Source organism: Acyrthosiphon pisum, chromosome A1 (assembly GCF_005508785.2).
Source record: "Acyrthosiphon pisum isolate AL4f chromosome A1, pea_aphid_22Mar2018_4r6ur, whole genome shotgun sequence".
In the NCBI taxonomy this organism is placed as follows: Eukaryota; Metazoa; Arthropoda; class Insecta; order Hemiptera; family Aphididae; genus Acyrthosiphon; species Acyrthosiphon pisum.
The window spans coordinates 91,220,250-91,237,452 of NC_042494.1; the positions used below are offsets into that span (position 1 = coordinate 91,220,250).

The 17,203-nt window shown below is 29.3% G+C and overlaps 2 protein-coding genes across 5 annotated transcripts in view; one reads left to right on the top strand and one right to left on the bottom strand.

Moving 5' to 3' along the window:
• The window catches only part of LOC100166108 (protein Tob1), a 48,896-nt gene extending 41,924 nt beyond the window's left edge, over positions 1–6,972 (top strand). For all 4 annotated transcript variants that reach the window (XM_003244016.4, XM_003244015.4, XM_029487762.1 and 1 more), the window contains one exon: positions 4,621–6,972. In XM_003244016.4, the coding sequence (XP_003244064.1) occupies positions 4,621–5,170 (550 nt within the window). In that variant the 3' untranslated portion in view covers positions 5,171–6,972. The remainder of the gene's footprint in view (positions 1–4,620) is intronic.
• Positions 6,973–11,061: 4,089 nt separating this feature from the next.
• Positions 11,062–17,203, bottom strand: part of LOC100159899 — an 18,027-nt gene continuing 11,885 nt past the window's right edge. The window contains exon 4 of the mRNA XM_001946232.5: positions 11,062–13,618. Within this exon, the coding sequence (XP_001946267.2) occupies positions 11,372–13,618 (2,247 nt within the window). The 3' untranslated portion in view covers positions 11,062–11,371. The remainder of the gene's footprint in view (positions 13,619–17,203) is intronic.

Genomic DNA, 17,203 nt, shown 5'->3' on the forward strand with positions numbered 1-17,203 from the left:
ACACTAAAATATAGTTACAAAAAAATATTTATTTATTAAATTACATCAATGATAGGCTGTTTGTTTTAAAATAATATAATTTAGAAATAAAATAAAATAAAATAATTTAAAAATAAAATGTATAATTCACATTAACTATGTGCGTGTTACATGAAATAAAATTTATATTTGACAAAAAAACCAAGTTTTATGAAATATACTATAAAACATGCATTATTTACATTCTTATAATTGAAAAATGCAATAATATTAATTTTATTCAATATATGCAATAATATGCATTTTATCCAAAATATGCAAAAACATGCAAAATAAAAATACCACCATTTATCTCATCATGAGGTAATTCGTGGACATTACTGACAAAATCAATAATCAGAAGTAGCAAAAAAAACATGCTGTCGCATATAAATCCTAGCCCTGGATATCACTTATCTATATCATAGTAAAATGAAAAAAGTATGCTCAACACGACCTGTGTTTTCGTCCTAGTTCGCGCATGTGCATCACCTTGTGTTTATTGTTGGTTTCATACATAAATAATTGTACATTTCCCCTTAAAAAATATGCGCAGTCTTATCATTGAGCATACTTATTATTCCTTATACTATTGACCTATATGATAATTTATATTATGGGTAGGAATCACGGTTATCTACTATTAGATAGCCGTGGTAGGAATGTACATATAGAGACGTATCCTATACCTATGATGTATATATACAATAGACGTGAATTTCGAGACGAGACTTCACGTGATTTTATATTACGTATATTATGGCTATATGTGCATAGGCGCAGATTTCATTGGCCGGGTAATTATGTGGTACCTAATACAAACAAAATTACAAGTTCAGTAACTACCAGATAAGTACCAAGATAAAGTAGCATATGCTACCAGATATTTCTCCTTTGCAAGGAAAACATTGAGGAATCACAATACAGGGCGATTCATTAAGCGTAAAACACTCACTATCTCAAAAAGTATTAATATTTTTTAAAATATGTTTTTACATAGTTTCAAGTAGTTGAAAAACAACGTTTTTATTAAAAAATCATACTTTTAAATATTTTTTATCCTTATATTTTTTTTAAGTTTTTTACTTTTTTGAACGAGTAGTGTATGAGTTATAAGTATTTAAAGTTTAGCGGAGTAGTGAACAAACATTTTGCGGGGTAACCTCATACCACTCCACTCCGCCCATCTAAGTTTAAATGCTTATAACTCATCAACTACTCGCCCTACATTTGATTTTTATGTATCAAAATACTTAGAAAAATATTCTGCTTTGGAAAATGAAATTAAAACTATATGCTGTCATTCAAAAAAGTAAAATACTTAAAATATTATAAGGATAAAAAATATTTAAAAATATAATTTCTTAATAAAAACGTTGTTTTTTCAACAACTTGAAACTATGTAAAAAAATATTTTAAAAAACATTAATACTTTTTGAGATAATGAGTATTTTACGCTTAATGAATCACCCTGTATATATGTTTTTTGGTGTAGTGCAGAGGAAAAATATCTTGTAGTGCATGATATTTTATATTGATTTTTATAGAATAATAATTGTTGATTTGCGTTTCTATGGCGATAAACAAATGGTTAAGCAAAATCGGTTAGAAAAAAATTAGTTGTATCCAGCCTAAGAACATTTTATATCTATGATGATATTGGACACTTCCCCGCGACCTTACTAAAACAAATACAGTAGGTAACAAAATCACGTAATTAACAATATTACTGTCTCCATAATATTATAAAATTAAATAAACTGTAACTATTTACAGCAGTTATAACTCATATATAGGTAACTTCTTTAACGCGTATTACAGGGGACAATTTATGAATGTTAATATTTCATTTGATTTATGAATATTGAGTTTTTATTCAGAAGTTAAATTTATATTCGATTTTATTGCTTTTTATTCGAGGTTATCAAAAATGAGCCCTTTCTCGGATCTGAGAGTATATGCATAGCGCTTTAATCGTGGTTTACCCTGAATGTACCCCGTGCGCACGCCTTCAGTGATGCCTATGTGCTTGCCCGTTTGGAACATTCTGTATATACACGCACCTGTTGCGTGTAATTAATTGTGCGCGTATTGGTCGTCGCGACCGATTGGGCACGCGAATTATCGCGGCATGCATATACCTTTTCCTCTCGCACTCCTCCCCCACCCCTATATCTCTCTCTCTCTCATTTTGCATAGAGGTCACAGTGTCCGTCCGTATTGCGAAACGACGTCATTGCGCGGTCGCGGTGGGCCTATACTGCAGATAATAATATTTTACATTTATACCTACACATATCTATATGTATATGTGTATAAAATAGTATTATAATATGTATAATATATTGTATACTTATATAGTACATACTTACGAACGAGGCTACGCGCTTACATTGTAAAAGGTGTCAAACAAATGGCGCCAATAATCGCCAATATACCAAACGCACATGCGTAATTGTGACAGATGTCCCCGAAAGCTTGCAGATTATATTTCGGTTATTGAACCGTCTGCACCTAAAAAGGAATACACACGTATTATTATTATGTGCTCCGTGGACGTAATTCGGATCTGGGTCATATTCTGTAGAAAATATTATCTTTTTTTCATAATTATTATTTTCGTAAGCCGACAGCCTCTGAAAATGCTTAAAGCGTCCTAATAATAAATCGATATGATATCATAGCAGCAAAAACAAATGATTTACAAAATATTTCATTTCTTGATGTAAAAGTTATATGCCGATATAGAAGGGGATCCTTCGTAGTTTGGACTTAGGATCAGCGTAAATATTTCCTAATTAATATTATCATCGTAATAGGTATATACCTATAAATTAAAATGAGCTATTATAGGTTTATGGGCGTAATAACCGATAATAGCAGCCATTCAAAACGTTACTTTCACTTCCTAACGAAATTCTATTGGACAACGTGTTGCGGTAACGATGGTCAACACACCCACTGTATTACACATTTATATATATTCTTTGAATATTTACATCGATTACGGTAGCAGTAAAAATTTTTCAAAAACGAGTAATGTGGATATACATGTCTACACAACAACCGTATAGTTTACTTGCATTGCTAGTTGCTACATGTAACCTACCTGCATCTATATATTTTATAATCAACAACTGACGGGCGACGGCGTTGGCGATCAAATATTTAATATAATATGTCATCGTCGGTTTTTGCGCGGATACGTATTTTCGATTGAGAAACACGTCGTTTGCCATATTTTACACGAGTAAAAGAGAGAGAGAGAGAGAGAGAGAGAGAGAGCAATTAGGAGTTATTACATTTTGTTTATCGACGAAAATGAAATCGTTCCTGGGCACGACGGGCACATGAATAAATAAAAACGGTCGAAATCCGATTAAAAACTACAAATCAAAATTTAAAACGTCTTATAATTCCACACCTATTCTGAACGCTATTCCGCTCGTTTTATTGAACCTACGTGACGTAATTATATTGTTTTAAAGTGCATATTATGGGTACCTATAATACACCTATCAAGTATATATACCTATATACAAATACAATAATTATAGCTGATAAAATTATCGTACCTACCAAAAATAAAACATTTAACAACTATTGTAGGTACTTAGTTACAAGCAAACGTCAGTGACGGAATAACGGGCGAGTGGGAGGTCCAGGGGTACTGGTCCATCCTCTTCTAAAGTCTAAATAATATGTTGAACAGTAATTGTAATTATTTAACATATACTTTTTAATTTTAATTAATATAATACATAAATAAAAATATACTGTCAATATACTCGGCGCGGAATAAGAACATGACCAGGCGGCGGACCGATTAGGTATTTTTTTATACCTACATTTTTTTTAAATATAAATTAAGGCTCTGATGTAGGTATCGCTACTAACTAACTATGATTTTTCTGGACCCCCCTACGAAAACACTGACTTGTATATGATAATAGTTAAACCGTAATACCATTTACATTTATTCAATTAATTATGTCAAAGCATCGACAGTCATCATAGGGTCTACCTGTCTAATTAATGTTTTTACATTGTTTTTAATTATAAATGAAAACAATATTAAATACGTCTTAGTGTTTTACGGACCAATAGTATGGACCATGATGGTCGTTAAAAGTTAAAACGTGTACTTATACAATATTAAATGTAGTAAAAGAAAGAAGTCTTGCGACAATCGTGGTTTTGGATTATAAAATAGATTTGGAGGTTTTTCACCGATTTTAAAATGGAGAGCTTCTCCGGTTTCATTTAGATTATAGTGGATTGTGGCCTGTAGGAGTTTTTTGAATTGATTAATTATCCACGAAGAATACCTAATCCCGAGTCATTATGCATAGAATTTTATACGAACCGAAGAGCTTTTAGTAGTGCCATTCTCGGGAATTTAATTTTGGAGAATTTGTAATTTTTTAATTTTCCGTGAAGGAAGTACGTACATACATAATATATTATGATAACGATACGTATAACGCTGGCGCATGCGTCAATGGTAGGTACTGTGAGTTATAATAATGTACAAAAAGTGTTTCGCTTAAATCCAACGAATAATGAGGGCACACTGACTCTCGTTTTTTTTGTCATCCGCAGGATGTCGCCGACCGAGTTCGCTAACTACATCAAGCAGCGGGCGGCCATGCAACAACAACAGCAACGTCCGGCGTCACCGGTGCAGCAACACCACCGTGGCGGCCAGAACGGCGACGCGGCGTCCAACTACTTCTTCCAGCAGCAACAGTACAACAACAACCACCAAGGCGGCGTTGGCGGTGCCGGTTACCAAAGGCCGCGGCAGTCCAACGGAGGCGGTTATCACCGGAACAGCGGCAACATGGCCACCGCGGATTACGCACCACCGCAATTGCAGTTCGCCAACGGCGGCGGTAGCGGTTGGCAGAACTTCGGCGGCGACTTCGGGCCACAGCACTTTGGCGGCTCGCCCATGGGTCCGCTGTCACCGGCCAATTATGGGACGGGGCAACAAATGCAGTCAGCCGTGACTCCGATGCATCAGCAGCAGCAGCAGCAACAGCAACAACAGCAAAAGATGCAGGACAACTACAACGCCATGGGACTGGGGTCGTCGACGTCGTCGTCGTACAGGTCGAGTCCTTTCCAACATTTGTTGGTGGCCAACTGATTTCAGCCGGCTTGTCCGACGAGAGACGGTTAAGAGCGCCCCCTTTCACCACCAAACCCCTTACCCCTCGTGCCGCCCAACGTGGCCCATCTTGACCTAGTTAAACAGTTGAAGACCGACCTACCCCATCCCCCTCCATCCGCCCACCTTGTTATCATTATTATTATTATTTTTTTTTTTATATAATACCTTCTTTCAATATATAACATAATATTATATACATACTTCAGTAAACCCCCTGGCGCGCCTTTCCCTTCTCCGCCTTTAAAGATAAATAATGAAAATTATTTACACTACGTTTTTAGGTATATAGATACACCCGTTATTATTATGTTATATTATTTCCGTTTTTCTAATTCCCGTGGCTGCAGCGAGCTTTTCTCATCCACCTGTCGTTATCATTTCAAAACATTATATGCATATATACTGCTGTTACCTATCGGCTTCTAAAATTATGATTATCTCTATAAACAACATTTTAAATATTATATCGATATAGGTAATTAGGACAATGCTCGTAAAATACTTCAACTACTTTAATATAATATATTCTACCATTCGCGCAGACACTTTAAAAAAAATGTTTATTCTCTTCGAGAAAATAAAATAAAATAATATTATATATAACAAAAAAATAAAATAAAATTTTAATAACATCAATACATATATTACTATAATATGTGATTGATTGATCACCCACAAGTATTATTATTAGTTTTTTTACACTATTTTTCTTTTCTTATTTTTGACTAAAACTTTTTAATATTTTTAAATTAACGCATATATAAATTTATTTTTTTTAAGCAATTTATGACTTATCGTACAGACTTAATGAGATGTTTTTTTTTTTTTTTAAATAAAATATTTTTACCAATGAGAGGATTAGACCTTAATTAATAATAATAATAACACGTACATTATATACATGAATATAATATAATATACCTAGAGTCCAATGATAATAATTAAAAATACTTTACGTCTAGGTTAATATTATACTTATTATATACACGTATACTACCTATATAGAAATACATTTGAATATTTGATTAAACAATTGATTTACGATCCATTACATTAATGTGTTATATCAAATATGTGTTCTGTGAACATCAAATATTCAGTTCTCTAAATAGGTACAAAAAAAAAAAATTATTGAATAATAATATTAAATTTAATAAACTCATTTTTCAAATTAAAATATTTCGATGTATAGAATCTCCCTAACCTTTATACCTTTTACCTCATCTTTAGGAATCATCTTTTTTCTTCTTCAAATTCCATGCTCTAACATGTAATATATTAAACTGAAACTGAACAGGAACAATCTAATCGCAATAATCGTGAGATATATAGGTGTTTAATAATAATATAATAATAATAATAAATAATATTTGTAATATTGTATATCGGCCTAGGAAATACGTAAAGTAAAAATTAAATATATTATTTAAAATGTCCTTTTGTAGAAATGTAGTAAATTTGTTATGACAATATTAAGAAAATTTAAATTAAAAATTGTTATACTGGAAAATTTATCGATGGATCTCGCCAGTTATTAACTTGTACTTGCATTTTGCAACATAAATCGAGGTTTACTTAAAAAAAAAAATCATTATTATTGTTTTCATCTTTATACCTATAGGTAAATATAATATTATCCAAATGAAAAATTGCATGCGATTTTTTTTTTAATTTTGAAGCTTTAAATTAAAAGTTTTATTTAGTAAATGTTTTATTATAATTTTTTAACTTATTTGGTATTTTTTTACTCTTTATATACATATTAAAGTTATATGAAATACATGGGTTTTTTTTTTAGAGTTAGAAACTATTATTTTTTAAGTAGCGAAATTATCGTTTTAATTAGTTTTTCTTTTTTTTTATTTAATTATAATAATATAATATATAATATATACACATATATTATACATAGTAATAAAAATAAATTCATAAACATATATATTTTTTTGTGATTACAATTTAAGCCGTAGGGCGTTTTTTTCATGTACTAAAAGTGTAATGCATATACTTATATATATATGTATTATGTATATAATATACGTATACCTACTTGCATATATTTAATATTTATATATAATATGAAACGAAAATTGTATTTTTTACTTTGCACTTTATTTTTTTTTTAATGAATATAATATATTATATATATATATATGTCATATGAGGTTACCTATATATACCTATACGTGTACCTAAATGTATACCTAAGTATTGAACGTTTTGCTACTCGACCGAAATGTTTGTCTGACATGTTATAATTATAATAATATAATATTAATTATTATTATATACATTAGGTACCTGAATTTATAGTAAAATGTATATTGTTATTGTTTTCACCAAAACATATTAGGTTTTTGTGTACACGACGGCCCTCCTCGCTGACAAAAAACGAATCAGTAATCCTTAGTGTCGTACCTACGTATATAATATACATATAAAATAAAACTTAGGTTTAAGAGTGCTTTTGGTCCCACTGTCTTCCAACGTGAAATACCTCCTCCACAACAAATGTCGTTAAAGAATGTCGTACGCTGATATAGGTGCCTTCCTATACTTGTAGGTAATAATATATTATTGTATTTACGTATTCATGTATTACTGTCTCCCCGTCCCAGCGCCCTCCTTCCACCAAAACAAATAAATATAAACTTAAAATAAAAAAATAGATGTTTAAAATAAAAATGAAGACTGTTTTTTTTTACGACGTAGGTGCATAACTGTAATATTAGTTGACCGACTTTCGTGTAGGTAGCGTAAGAGTCTCTGACACTCCCGCCCACCCCCTCAAAAAAAAAAAATTCAAACACGTAAAGTGCGACTGACAATTTTCCTTTAAAATCGTTTTCAATTTATTTTCTATAATTTACTAGGTATTTAGTATCTATACAATATGTTTTATTTTATTAGATGATAAATTATAATATTAACAATAACAATAATAATATATTATATAACAGACAATCTATAAAAATATAACATTTGATTATCTACCTACATTAAAATTATATTATAATTCAATGTACTTATGTACACCTGTATTGCCTACATAATATGCATTCTAATTAGGTATACCCCTACCTACCGACAATAAAACATAAAATTATTAATAACGCTCTCGAACCGACCGCTGCGACTTTATTATCGCAATAATATAATAATATGAAGTGAAAATAATTTCTTACATTTTAGACGGTTCATATTTTTTTCTCCTCGCGATTGTCCGTTTAACTTCGAACATAATATTAGAAATTATAATATAATTTTACTACCACCTACGATGAAGCACTCTTGTTAAAATATATTAAATAATTTAAAACGCGTATGAAAATATAAAAGGCTCGTCGCGTGTTCTTTTTATTATTTGCCGATAGAAAATGACAGATTTTAGAAGAAAAAATCGGCGCGCTTCTCTTTTGACACACTAACGTCCCCCCCCCACCCACAACTGTAAATAAATATTACGTGTATAGGTAATATTATTATGACCGATATAGGCAAAGATCGTTAAAATAATTATGATAATATCGAATGCGTACCTATTCTTTCAGTTTCTCAGTCCGGGAAAACTAGATTTCGCACCATTTTTCTGTCATCGCCGCGGTCGTGTTTCGAGTGATTACATAACCGCGAGTTTTTCTCCATTTTATTCATAAGGGCATCCGCGACATATTTTTTACGTGTTCAACTCCTAAAACCTACCTAGAACATTAACGATAATAATAACTATTATAAGTATGTAATAATGGAACATCGTTGATATAGTACTGCAGCCCTGGACGCGCTCTTTTTTATTCTCCACACACCATCGTCGTGTTTAGACACTCATTTCGTCGGTCAATTTTTTCATATTTTTTACTCAATTTCAGAAAACCATTTTAGCACCCACGGCATATAATAATATTATTATGAATATTTTCGTTTGGGTGCGCGTTTTTTTCTTCTTTTTTTTATCAATATTTATATCCAAATAAAAATTTAAAAGTAGCTACGCAGATTTCGTCGTAGTGAAACAAAAAATTGAAAAAATAGGTGTACCATAAGCAGTATTTAAAATCCGAAAGAACTCGGCTTGTAAATTTCAGTAAAATTTTCGGGCGATCCTAATATCGGTCATCCAACGAATAACACAATATACCAGGTACCCACGACACAAGGTGGGTAGGACAGGTATATACTAAAAATCACAGACCACGAAGCGCGCCAAGAACAATTATTAAAATGTCATATTAATTACTAACCATTATTTATTTTTTAAGTTCAAATTAAAATCTGATATTATATTGTATCACGTGAGAATAATGTAAAAAATTACGTATGTACTACTACGGTCTCCGAAAGCGCTTATATTTTTTTGACAAAAAAAAAAAAATCATTTTTTTATCAAGATATAATATACTTAATAATATTATTAAATATGAATATACATTGAACCTCTAATTGCGCGATTATAATGTAATAACAATTATAATATTATGTGGTAGACATTTTCACTCTATTTTTTCTATTTTTAACCATATCAAAACAAAAATTGTTTTTGAATATTTCAAATCTTTATTAGACATATACATTATATTATATACATGCATAACAATATTTATTATTATTGTACATAATTTTGGAGTAAATTATGTTTAAGTTATTTGTAAAACATTGGCTAGACCAATTTCTCGGTGTTACAAGTTACCTAAATAGCGTAAAGAAAAAAATAACTGTATTAAAACAATGTATGTTTCAGCAGTTTTAAGACTTAGGACCATTTTTCATTTTTTGCTTTTTGATATATTATAAAAGAAATATTTATTACACAATAAGCATGTATTTTATAATTTTGTTTTTACATTATTAAATCTAAAATATGGCATAATAATAATAATAATAATATATATAATAATGTAATTTTAGTTGTTTGAACATTTTTCTAAAATAATATTATGAACTTCAAAAAGAAAAATTTTATTTTAATGGTAATGTTTTGTTATAAAAAAATTTAATAAATAATAAATTATATTATTAAATGTTTTTTTTTTTGTAAAAAAATATTTTAAAATATATATATATAATGTAATAGTTTTAAGAACAACAGTTACATAAAAGTTAAATTTAAAGGGAGTAACATAAAACTATATAAATCAAATATAGAAAAACAAACGTAATTTACCTTTGGCATATAGCCAAAAATAAGATTGTTTAAACTAAGTTAAAATTGTTATTGACAGTTAGTAATCATATAGTAATATGGATCTTGTGAAGTATTTTTTATATACAATAATGTCTGAACAGCACAACATTTCTGGTTGATTGGGAATAAAAAAATAATATTACAATATGTAAAGGCTTGGTACATATGAAGTAGGGTAAAATATATTAAAACATTAATAGTAAGGGGATACATAGTCAAATTAGAGTAGACAATTTAAACAATGTCTAATTTTAATTAAAATCAAGTCTTAACACAATAAATAAATAAAAAGTAAAATACACTTATTAAATAAAAAAAAAATATACATATAGTCAATATTGAATGAATTATTCTGCATACAATATAATTCTTATATTTATAATTTAATGGATATCTGAACAATCATAAATCAATAAAAAAAAAAAAGTTACATTTAAATTCAGTACATTTTGTAATAATATACGACAATAAATATTTAGGTCACAATTTTAAATTCAAAATGAATAATAATAATAATAATAAAAACAAATCAGTCGGGGATAATATACTAATATAGTAGCTAAAATGCTAAATATTTAATTTTTAATTGTTATTATTGAATTTGAAGCATGAAATTATATATTTTGGAATTAATGTTAAGATTTCAACATTATAAGTAACTAACAAAACAAAAATATAAATATAATGTATTCTAGTGTAACTTTAAAAAAATGAATAAGTTACATCATAAACATGCATTTAAAGTTATGATTATCAATTTACTAATTTAATCCTTTTTTCAAAAAAAAAAAAAAATTATTATATGGAATAGGTAATTTCTAAGTCAACAACTATTAGGATTTACCATGTTAAAGAACTACAGAAATTATATCATCAATATAAATAACAATATTGGATTTTAACAATCAAGTAAAAAAATTGGATATAAAACTAACTACATGTTTAGTTTTAACTTTATTGGAATTATGTGATATACACACGTTAATCCGGATTTTCTAAAATTTATTTAAATCTGGTTTTTCTTCAACTTCACATTGCATGTAAATGTCATTGGTGGTTAACTCCATTTCTGGGCATGAATAAACACTGTTATTAAAATGATTATTTGAAACTTCCTGTTCCTCTTCTTGATATTGTATAGTATCTATATCATAGCTTGATTCATCATCAATAGGTTCTTGTTTTTGATAGAATGTTTCGTTATTTATTTCAACTTTCACATTACGATAATTTGTATCGGAATGTACTACACGCATAGATAGATCGCCGAATTCATCATCATTTTGTTCTAACAGTTCCTCTTTTATTGTTAATAATATTGGTGATGCTTCTGGCATACTAGGTAAATGGTCATGATACTCTTCCATTGTGTTAAACTCAGTTAGACATTTTTGGCAGTAGACTAAAGTTAGCAAACGGCAACAAGATCCTGTCTCAGTCAAATGCTTGAAAAAGATAATTTTATCAAAGAAAAGATTTTCGCAGTTATTACAGAAAAAGTTATAACATTTGAGCAGCTTTTGTCTAGCTGTGTTGCAAACTGTTTTTGAAGAACTGAGATTTTCTTCATCGTTTGTACAATCCTCCTGTTGCTCTGTATTTTGCTTAACAAATTCCTTTCGTTCTATAGCTTTATTTTTTTCATTCGGTCCCATTGCATATCTCATTTTCAATTGGAGGTATATACAGTTAGAATTTGCATGTACTAAACTTAAATTATCGTCAGTACTTGTAAAAGTACAATTCCTACATTTATGATTAATTTTATTATTGACTATAACTAATACAAAAGATTTACAGTATAGAAAATGATTGCGAAATTCTCTAGAAGATACATCCGTGAAAATTATTCTGCAATAAACACAGCCATAATGATTCAATGACTTTTTACCAACTTTCAAGGTATTTGTGCAGTTTTCAACATGCTCACTAAATTGTTCATTGAAATAACTGTCATCACACAGAGGGCATAATTGTATTCCTTTATCTTTTAATGTAATTAAATTCTTATGCTTAATCTTAGTATGATCAATAAATTCAGGAATGTTGTTAAAATATGTTGGACAAGAATAACACTTAAAACTTCCGTTGTCTTCAATAATCTGTTTGCATGACACTGTGGCAGGTATATCCAAACCACCAACTTTTATGTCCTCCAGTTCTGTTTTCTTAATATTCAGATTCTGTTTTTGAAGAGTACGCGATCGGTTGTGACTTGTGACAACTATAGCACAATGATTTACAAGTTTATGAAGAACAAATTTATTCATTGTTGTGAAAGAAAGTGAACAACATTTGTATAAATCGGTTAGATTTTGATGAGTGTGTTCATTCATAACTGATCTTCTCGGACAAGTTAAGACACTAAAGCATTTATTACACAAAAAAGTCGAATTGTTGAGATTCAAATGAGTCCGGTAATGTTGAATAAAGACCAATTGATTGGGAAATACACAATGACAATTTTCTATAAGACAGGCAAAAGGTTTGGAATGTTTAGAACAAAATAATATATGATTAAACGCATTTCGAGATACTTCTTCATGCTGGTAAGTGCAAAATACACAAACACATTCTGCTTTAAAAGATTTAAACTTGTCATAAACTTCTGATTCAGGATCTGTTATTTTATTTTCTTTTATATACCAGACTGGATGATCTCCTGTTGATGAAATTTCGTTAACGGCATATGATGAAACAATTTCTATTGATGATGACGATGCAAACGGAATAACTTCTGCTGAAGTTGATGCAAACGGGATAACTTCTGCTGAAGTTGATGCAAACGGGATAACTTCTGCTGAAGTTGATGCAATCGGGATAACTTCTGCTGAAGTTGATGCAAACGGGATAACTTCTGTAGAAGTTGACATGGATGATATAAATTCTGCTGAAGTTGATGCAAACGGGATAACTTCTGTAGAAGTTGACTTGGATGATATTAATTCTGCTGAGGTGGATGCAAATGGGATAATTTCCGTGGATGTTGATTTTGATGTGGATGGAACATCTGATACAAATTGAGTATCTATTGATTGACATATAGATGCTGAAGACAAATCTTGGATAGATTCTAATGGTGATTGAATCATGCCATTGGATGTTGATGGAATTTCATCCTTAGGTATTAACGAGGAGGTTCTTTTTCTTTTCTTGGATCTTCTTGATGTTGTTTTCCTTTTTTTGTATGGAACAGACAAGGCTCGTTTTTTCACAGCCATGGAAGCGCGAAACAATTCTCTCTATATCAAAGAAATAAATTAAAATGCAAATTTTGACAATATTTAAAACATTTTCAAATTACTTTTCAGTTAGAAATGTATAAAAGTTTTTTTCTTAGCTAACATTAGAAACGTCAATAGAAGGTTCCTAACAAGTTTTTTCTACCAGTATCAAAAAGAAAAAGTCTACTTGAAAGTTACCCTATTCATAGCCATGAGATATTTTAGATTTTTTTAAATTTTTTTTAACTATTAAATTTGATTATTTAAACAAGTATTCTAGGCTAGCATAACAACTCTGCTCATAATTGTTTTTCATATACTATGATTGAATTTAAAAATAACACATCTATTTCAATGACATGCTCGACAACTACTGTACAGCAGAGCTATAGCAGTACTGTACGGTCATGCTGTACCCACTTAAACCCAATTTTTTTTTTTAAACTGATATTGTCATGATGATTGATGAACTTTGTGTTTAATAGTCAACTTTTTGACCCAAGGAATACAATTTTATTGAAATTTACAGAAAAAAAATTAAAATGATAAAATAAATATATAGTGTAAATAACTAAATATTTTAAAGTAACAACTACAGTTATTTGTTTTTGAACAAAATGAGAAAATCACTCCATGAGAGATCAAGTAAGTATCCAATGTTTGAAAATTATACAGTTTTAGGAATAGGATAAGATGAACGGTGTTTCCCAACAAAGACCCAAAAAATCCTACTTGATTTTGGATTATTATATTCAGTAGTTTAATTTCTATTTAAATAATAAATATTTAACTAACATACCAAACATACATCCTCAAAATTTAATTATGTTAGTTAAAAAAAATACATTAAAAATAACATTTTCAAATTAAAAAGGTTGAAAATTTCAATGGAAAAAAAATTTTTCAAGCTTACAACTTTATGTATAGACCAGGAGTCTCCAACCTTTTTTTTGGTATCGCGGTCCATCATTTTTAGATTGGTTAAAAATTAAAGAATAATACAATTTATTTCGAAAAATAAATGTTTGTTTATATACTTTTTTTAATTTTATTAGGAGTTTTTATATTATAAGTTAGTGTACTTAGTATATAAATGAGTATTATAAGCTGTACCGAATAACACCAAAAGAAAATCATTATAAATTCATTTTATTTAGTTAATTCAATAAATTAAAAACAATAAAAATTCGACCTGCAGGCCGTAGATTGGAGATCCCTGGTATAGACTATCAATATTGCAGTAATAAAATTTTAATCAGTGGCAAATGTTGACTCCGGTGTATGGGCATGCTCATTTATCATAATGTATTATAGTTCCATTTAATTTAATTAATATTAATTATATTACTTTAATTTTAATAATATTACAAAATTCATTGACAAAGCGCAACCCAATGAGCATGCCTTGGGTGGTTAGTACCGCGACTAAAGGTCTTGAAATAACCGTTATTTCACAGCGATAATAAGCGTCGTATAGCTTGCGCACACAGCACGGACTAAGATAGTATGGACTGGTATCGACATGGTTGGGGGGTAGTAGAGGAACAGTCCTCAAATGTTTCGACACCGCCACTCCCCCGTCCTAATAGGCCGCCAAAAGGTAGAACTAGGGGTAAAAGCGCTCCTAGTGTCAAATAAAGTTACTAATATTGTATATTTAGATGTTTCTATTTTGAACAAATTTTAGTCACCGAAATTCACCGACATTATGAATATTAAATTTTAATATTGTCTGTAATTGCTCTTTTAATAAATGTTGATACAGTTTTTAAAATGCCTCGACGTTGTTCTGTTGTTAAGTGCACTAGTTTTAACAAAACATCCAATGTTCCATTATTTAAAGTATACGATTCTGACTTTGATGATTGGAACAAAACTATTTCTAAAGTGAATGGAAATTATTTGCGTAAAGTTACGTATGTATGTGCTGAACATTTTTGCAATGACGATTTTACTACAAATTATGCTGTACCTAAATGTTTATCTGAAGATAAAGAAAAAATAGAAAAAGTAAGAACACCAGATAGGTTAGATATATCTATAAAACATATAATATATTCCTACTAGGTATTAAAATATTTTGATTGTATACCTTCAGATATTGGGTCAAAGGACACAAATTAAGCTGAAAAAAGGTGCAATTCCATCAATATTTGATCCATCAGTAATTAATACTTCTAATAACAACATAGAAATTACTTTACCAAAACCTTTAAATTCTAGTACTCTTATTGAGCCATTTAGAAAACAACTATTTGGTGAATCGACGAATAAATCAATATGTACAGAACCATCTTTAGAAGTAAGTTTGTTATACTTAGTTAAAGAAATATTACTTTTATGGGTGTTATGTGATACTATAGTAAGCCTTTTTCTAATATTATTTAAGGACCCATTTAGCAATTTTAAAGACATTATATTACCAGTTGAATGGATGCTGTATAGGGGTGTAAACATTATGTCATTATATAAACCTAATATATTAGATGGAATTAAAGTTCTTATTGAAAAACAAATAGTTTTTCATTCTAGCACTTTAGATATTAACTATTATGTTAATCAGAAATGTATAAATCCTACAATTGTAGATTTAAAACAATTGACATACCCATTAAATACATTGGACGTGAATGAAAACATTAAATTGTTTGAACAAAAAAAGATTTGTCAAGGAGGTCCAAATGTCATAAATTTTCCAGGTTTGATAAAAATTTGTTATTAAAAACTATATGTTATGTGTTACATAATAGCCATGTATATTTTGCATTTTATAATATTCAAACATTTTTTTTTTAGGAATTGTTCTAAAGAATACACATTTAGAAAATGAAACGTGGTTTCATAACAAATGTTGTATTATTACAAATGCACAGAAAAGGTGTGAACGATGCAACTTATTATTTCCATATTTTGGGATGTATAAAAAGAGAGCTTTATTAAAAAATAATAAGTATTTTTGGTCTATCCTTACTCCAATTCGGCGTAGTATGCTTAATAAGATATTAACAAAATCAAAAAACATTAAAAGATCCAATATAAGGTAAAATATACTTTAATCGTTACCTACCTAATGAGTAATGATATGTGTAGAGAATTTTTGCATAGTACCTAACATTAACCATTAATAGTTGATATTCAATGCCAGTTTAAGTCATAACTTATTATTTTTTAAAGGTGTAAGTTGTCAATTAAGGAATTAAATTTAAAGTTAAATGAGATACAAATAAAATCAAAAGAATTAACTAATCAATCAATTAATACCATAATACAATCAGATAAATTAAATAAATCACAAAAAACCATTGTACAAGAAATAATTAACACTAGCATGGTCACAAATTTAAAAAACAGACGATATTCAGAAAATTGGATATTGTTATGTGTGTTATTGAAAATAAGGTATGTCGTGTAATATTATTAAATTTTCTCCAATCTTTAAGATGTTTTGAATTTAAAAATGTTTTGTTATAGATCATCTACCACTTATAATTTATTAAGAAGACGTGATACCCGCATGTGTTGTCTCCGTCTTACAAGTGCATAACATACCAAATTTTACGCTCAGCAAAACACGTGTAGCTCCGTTAATTTAAAAATTAGAGT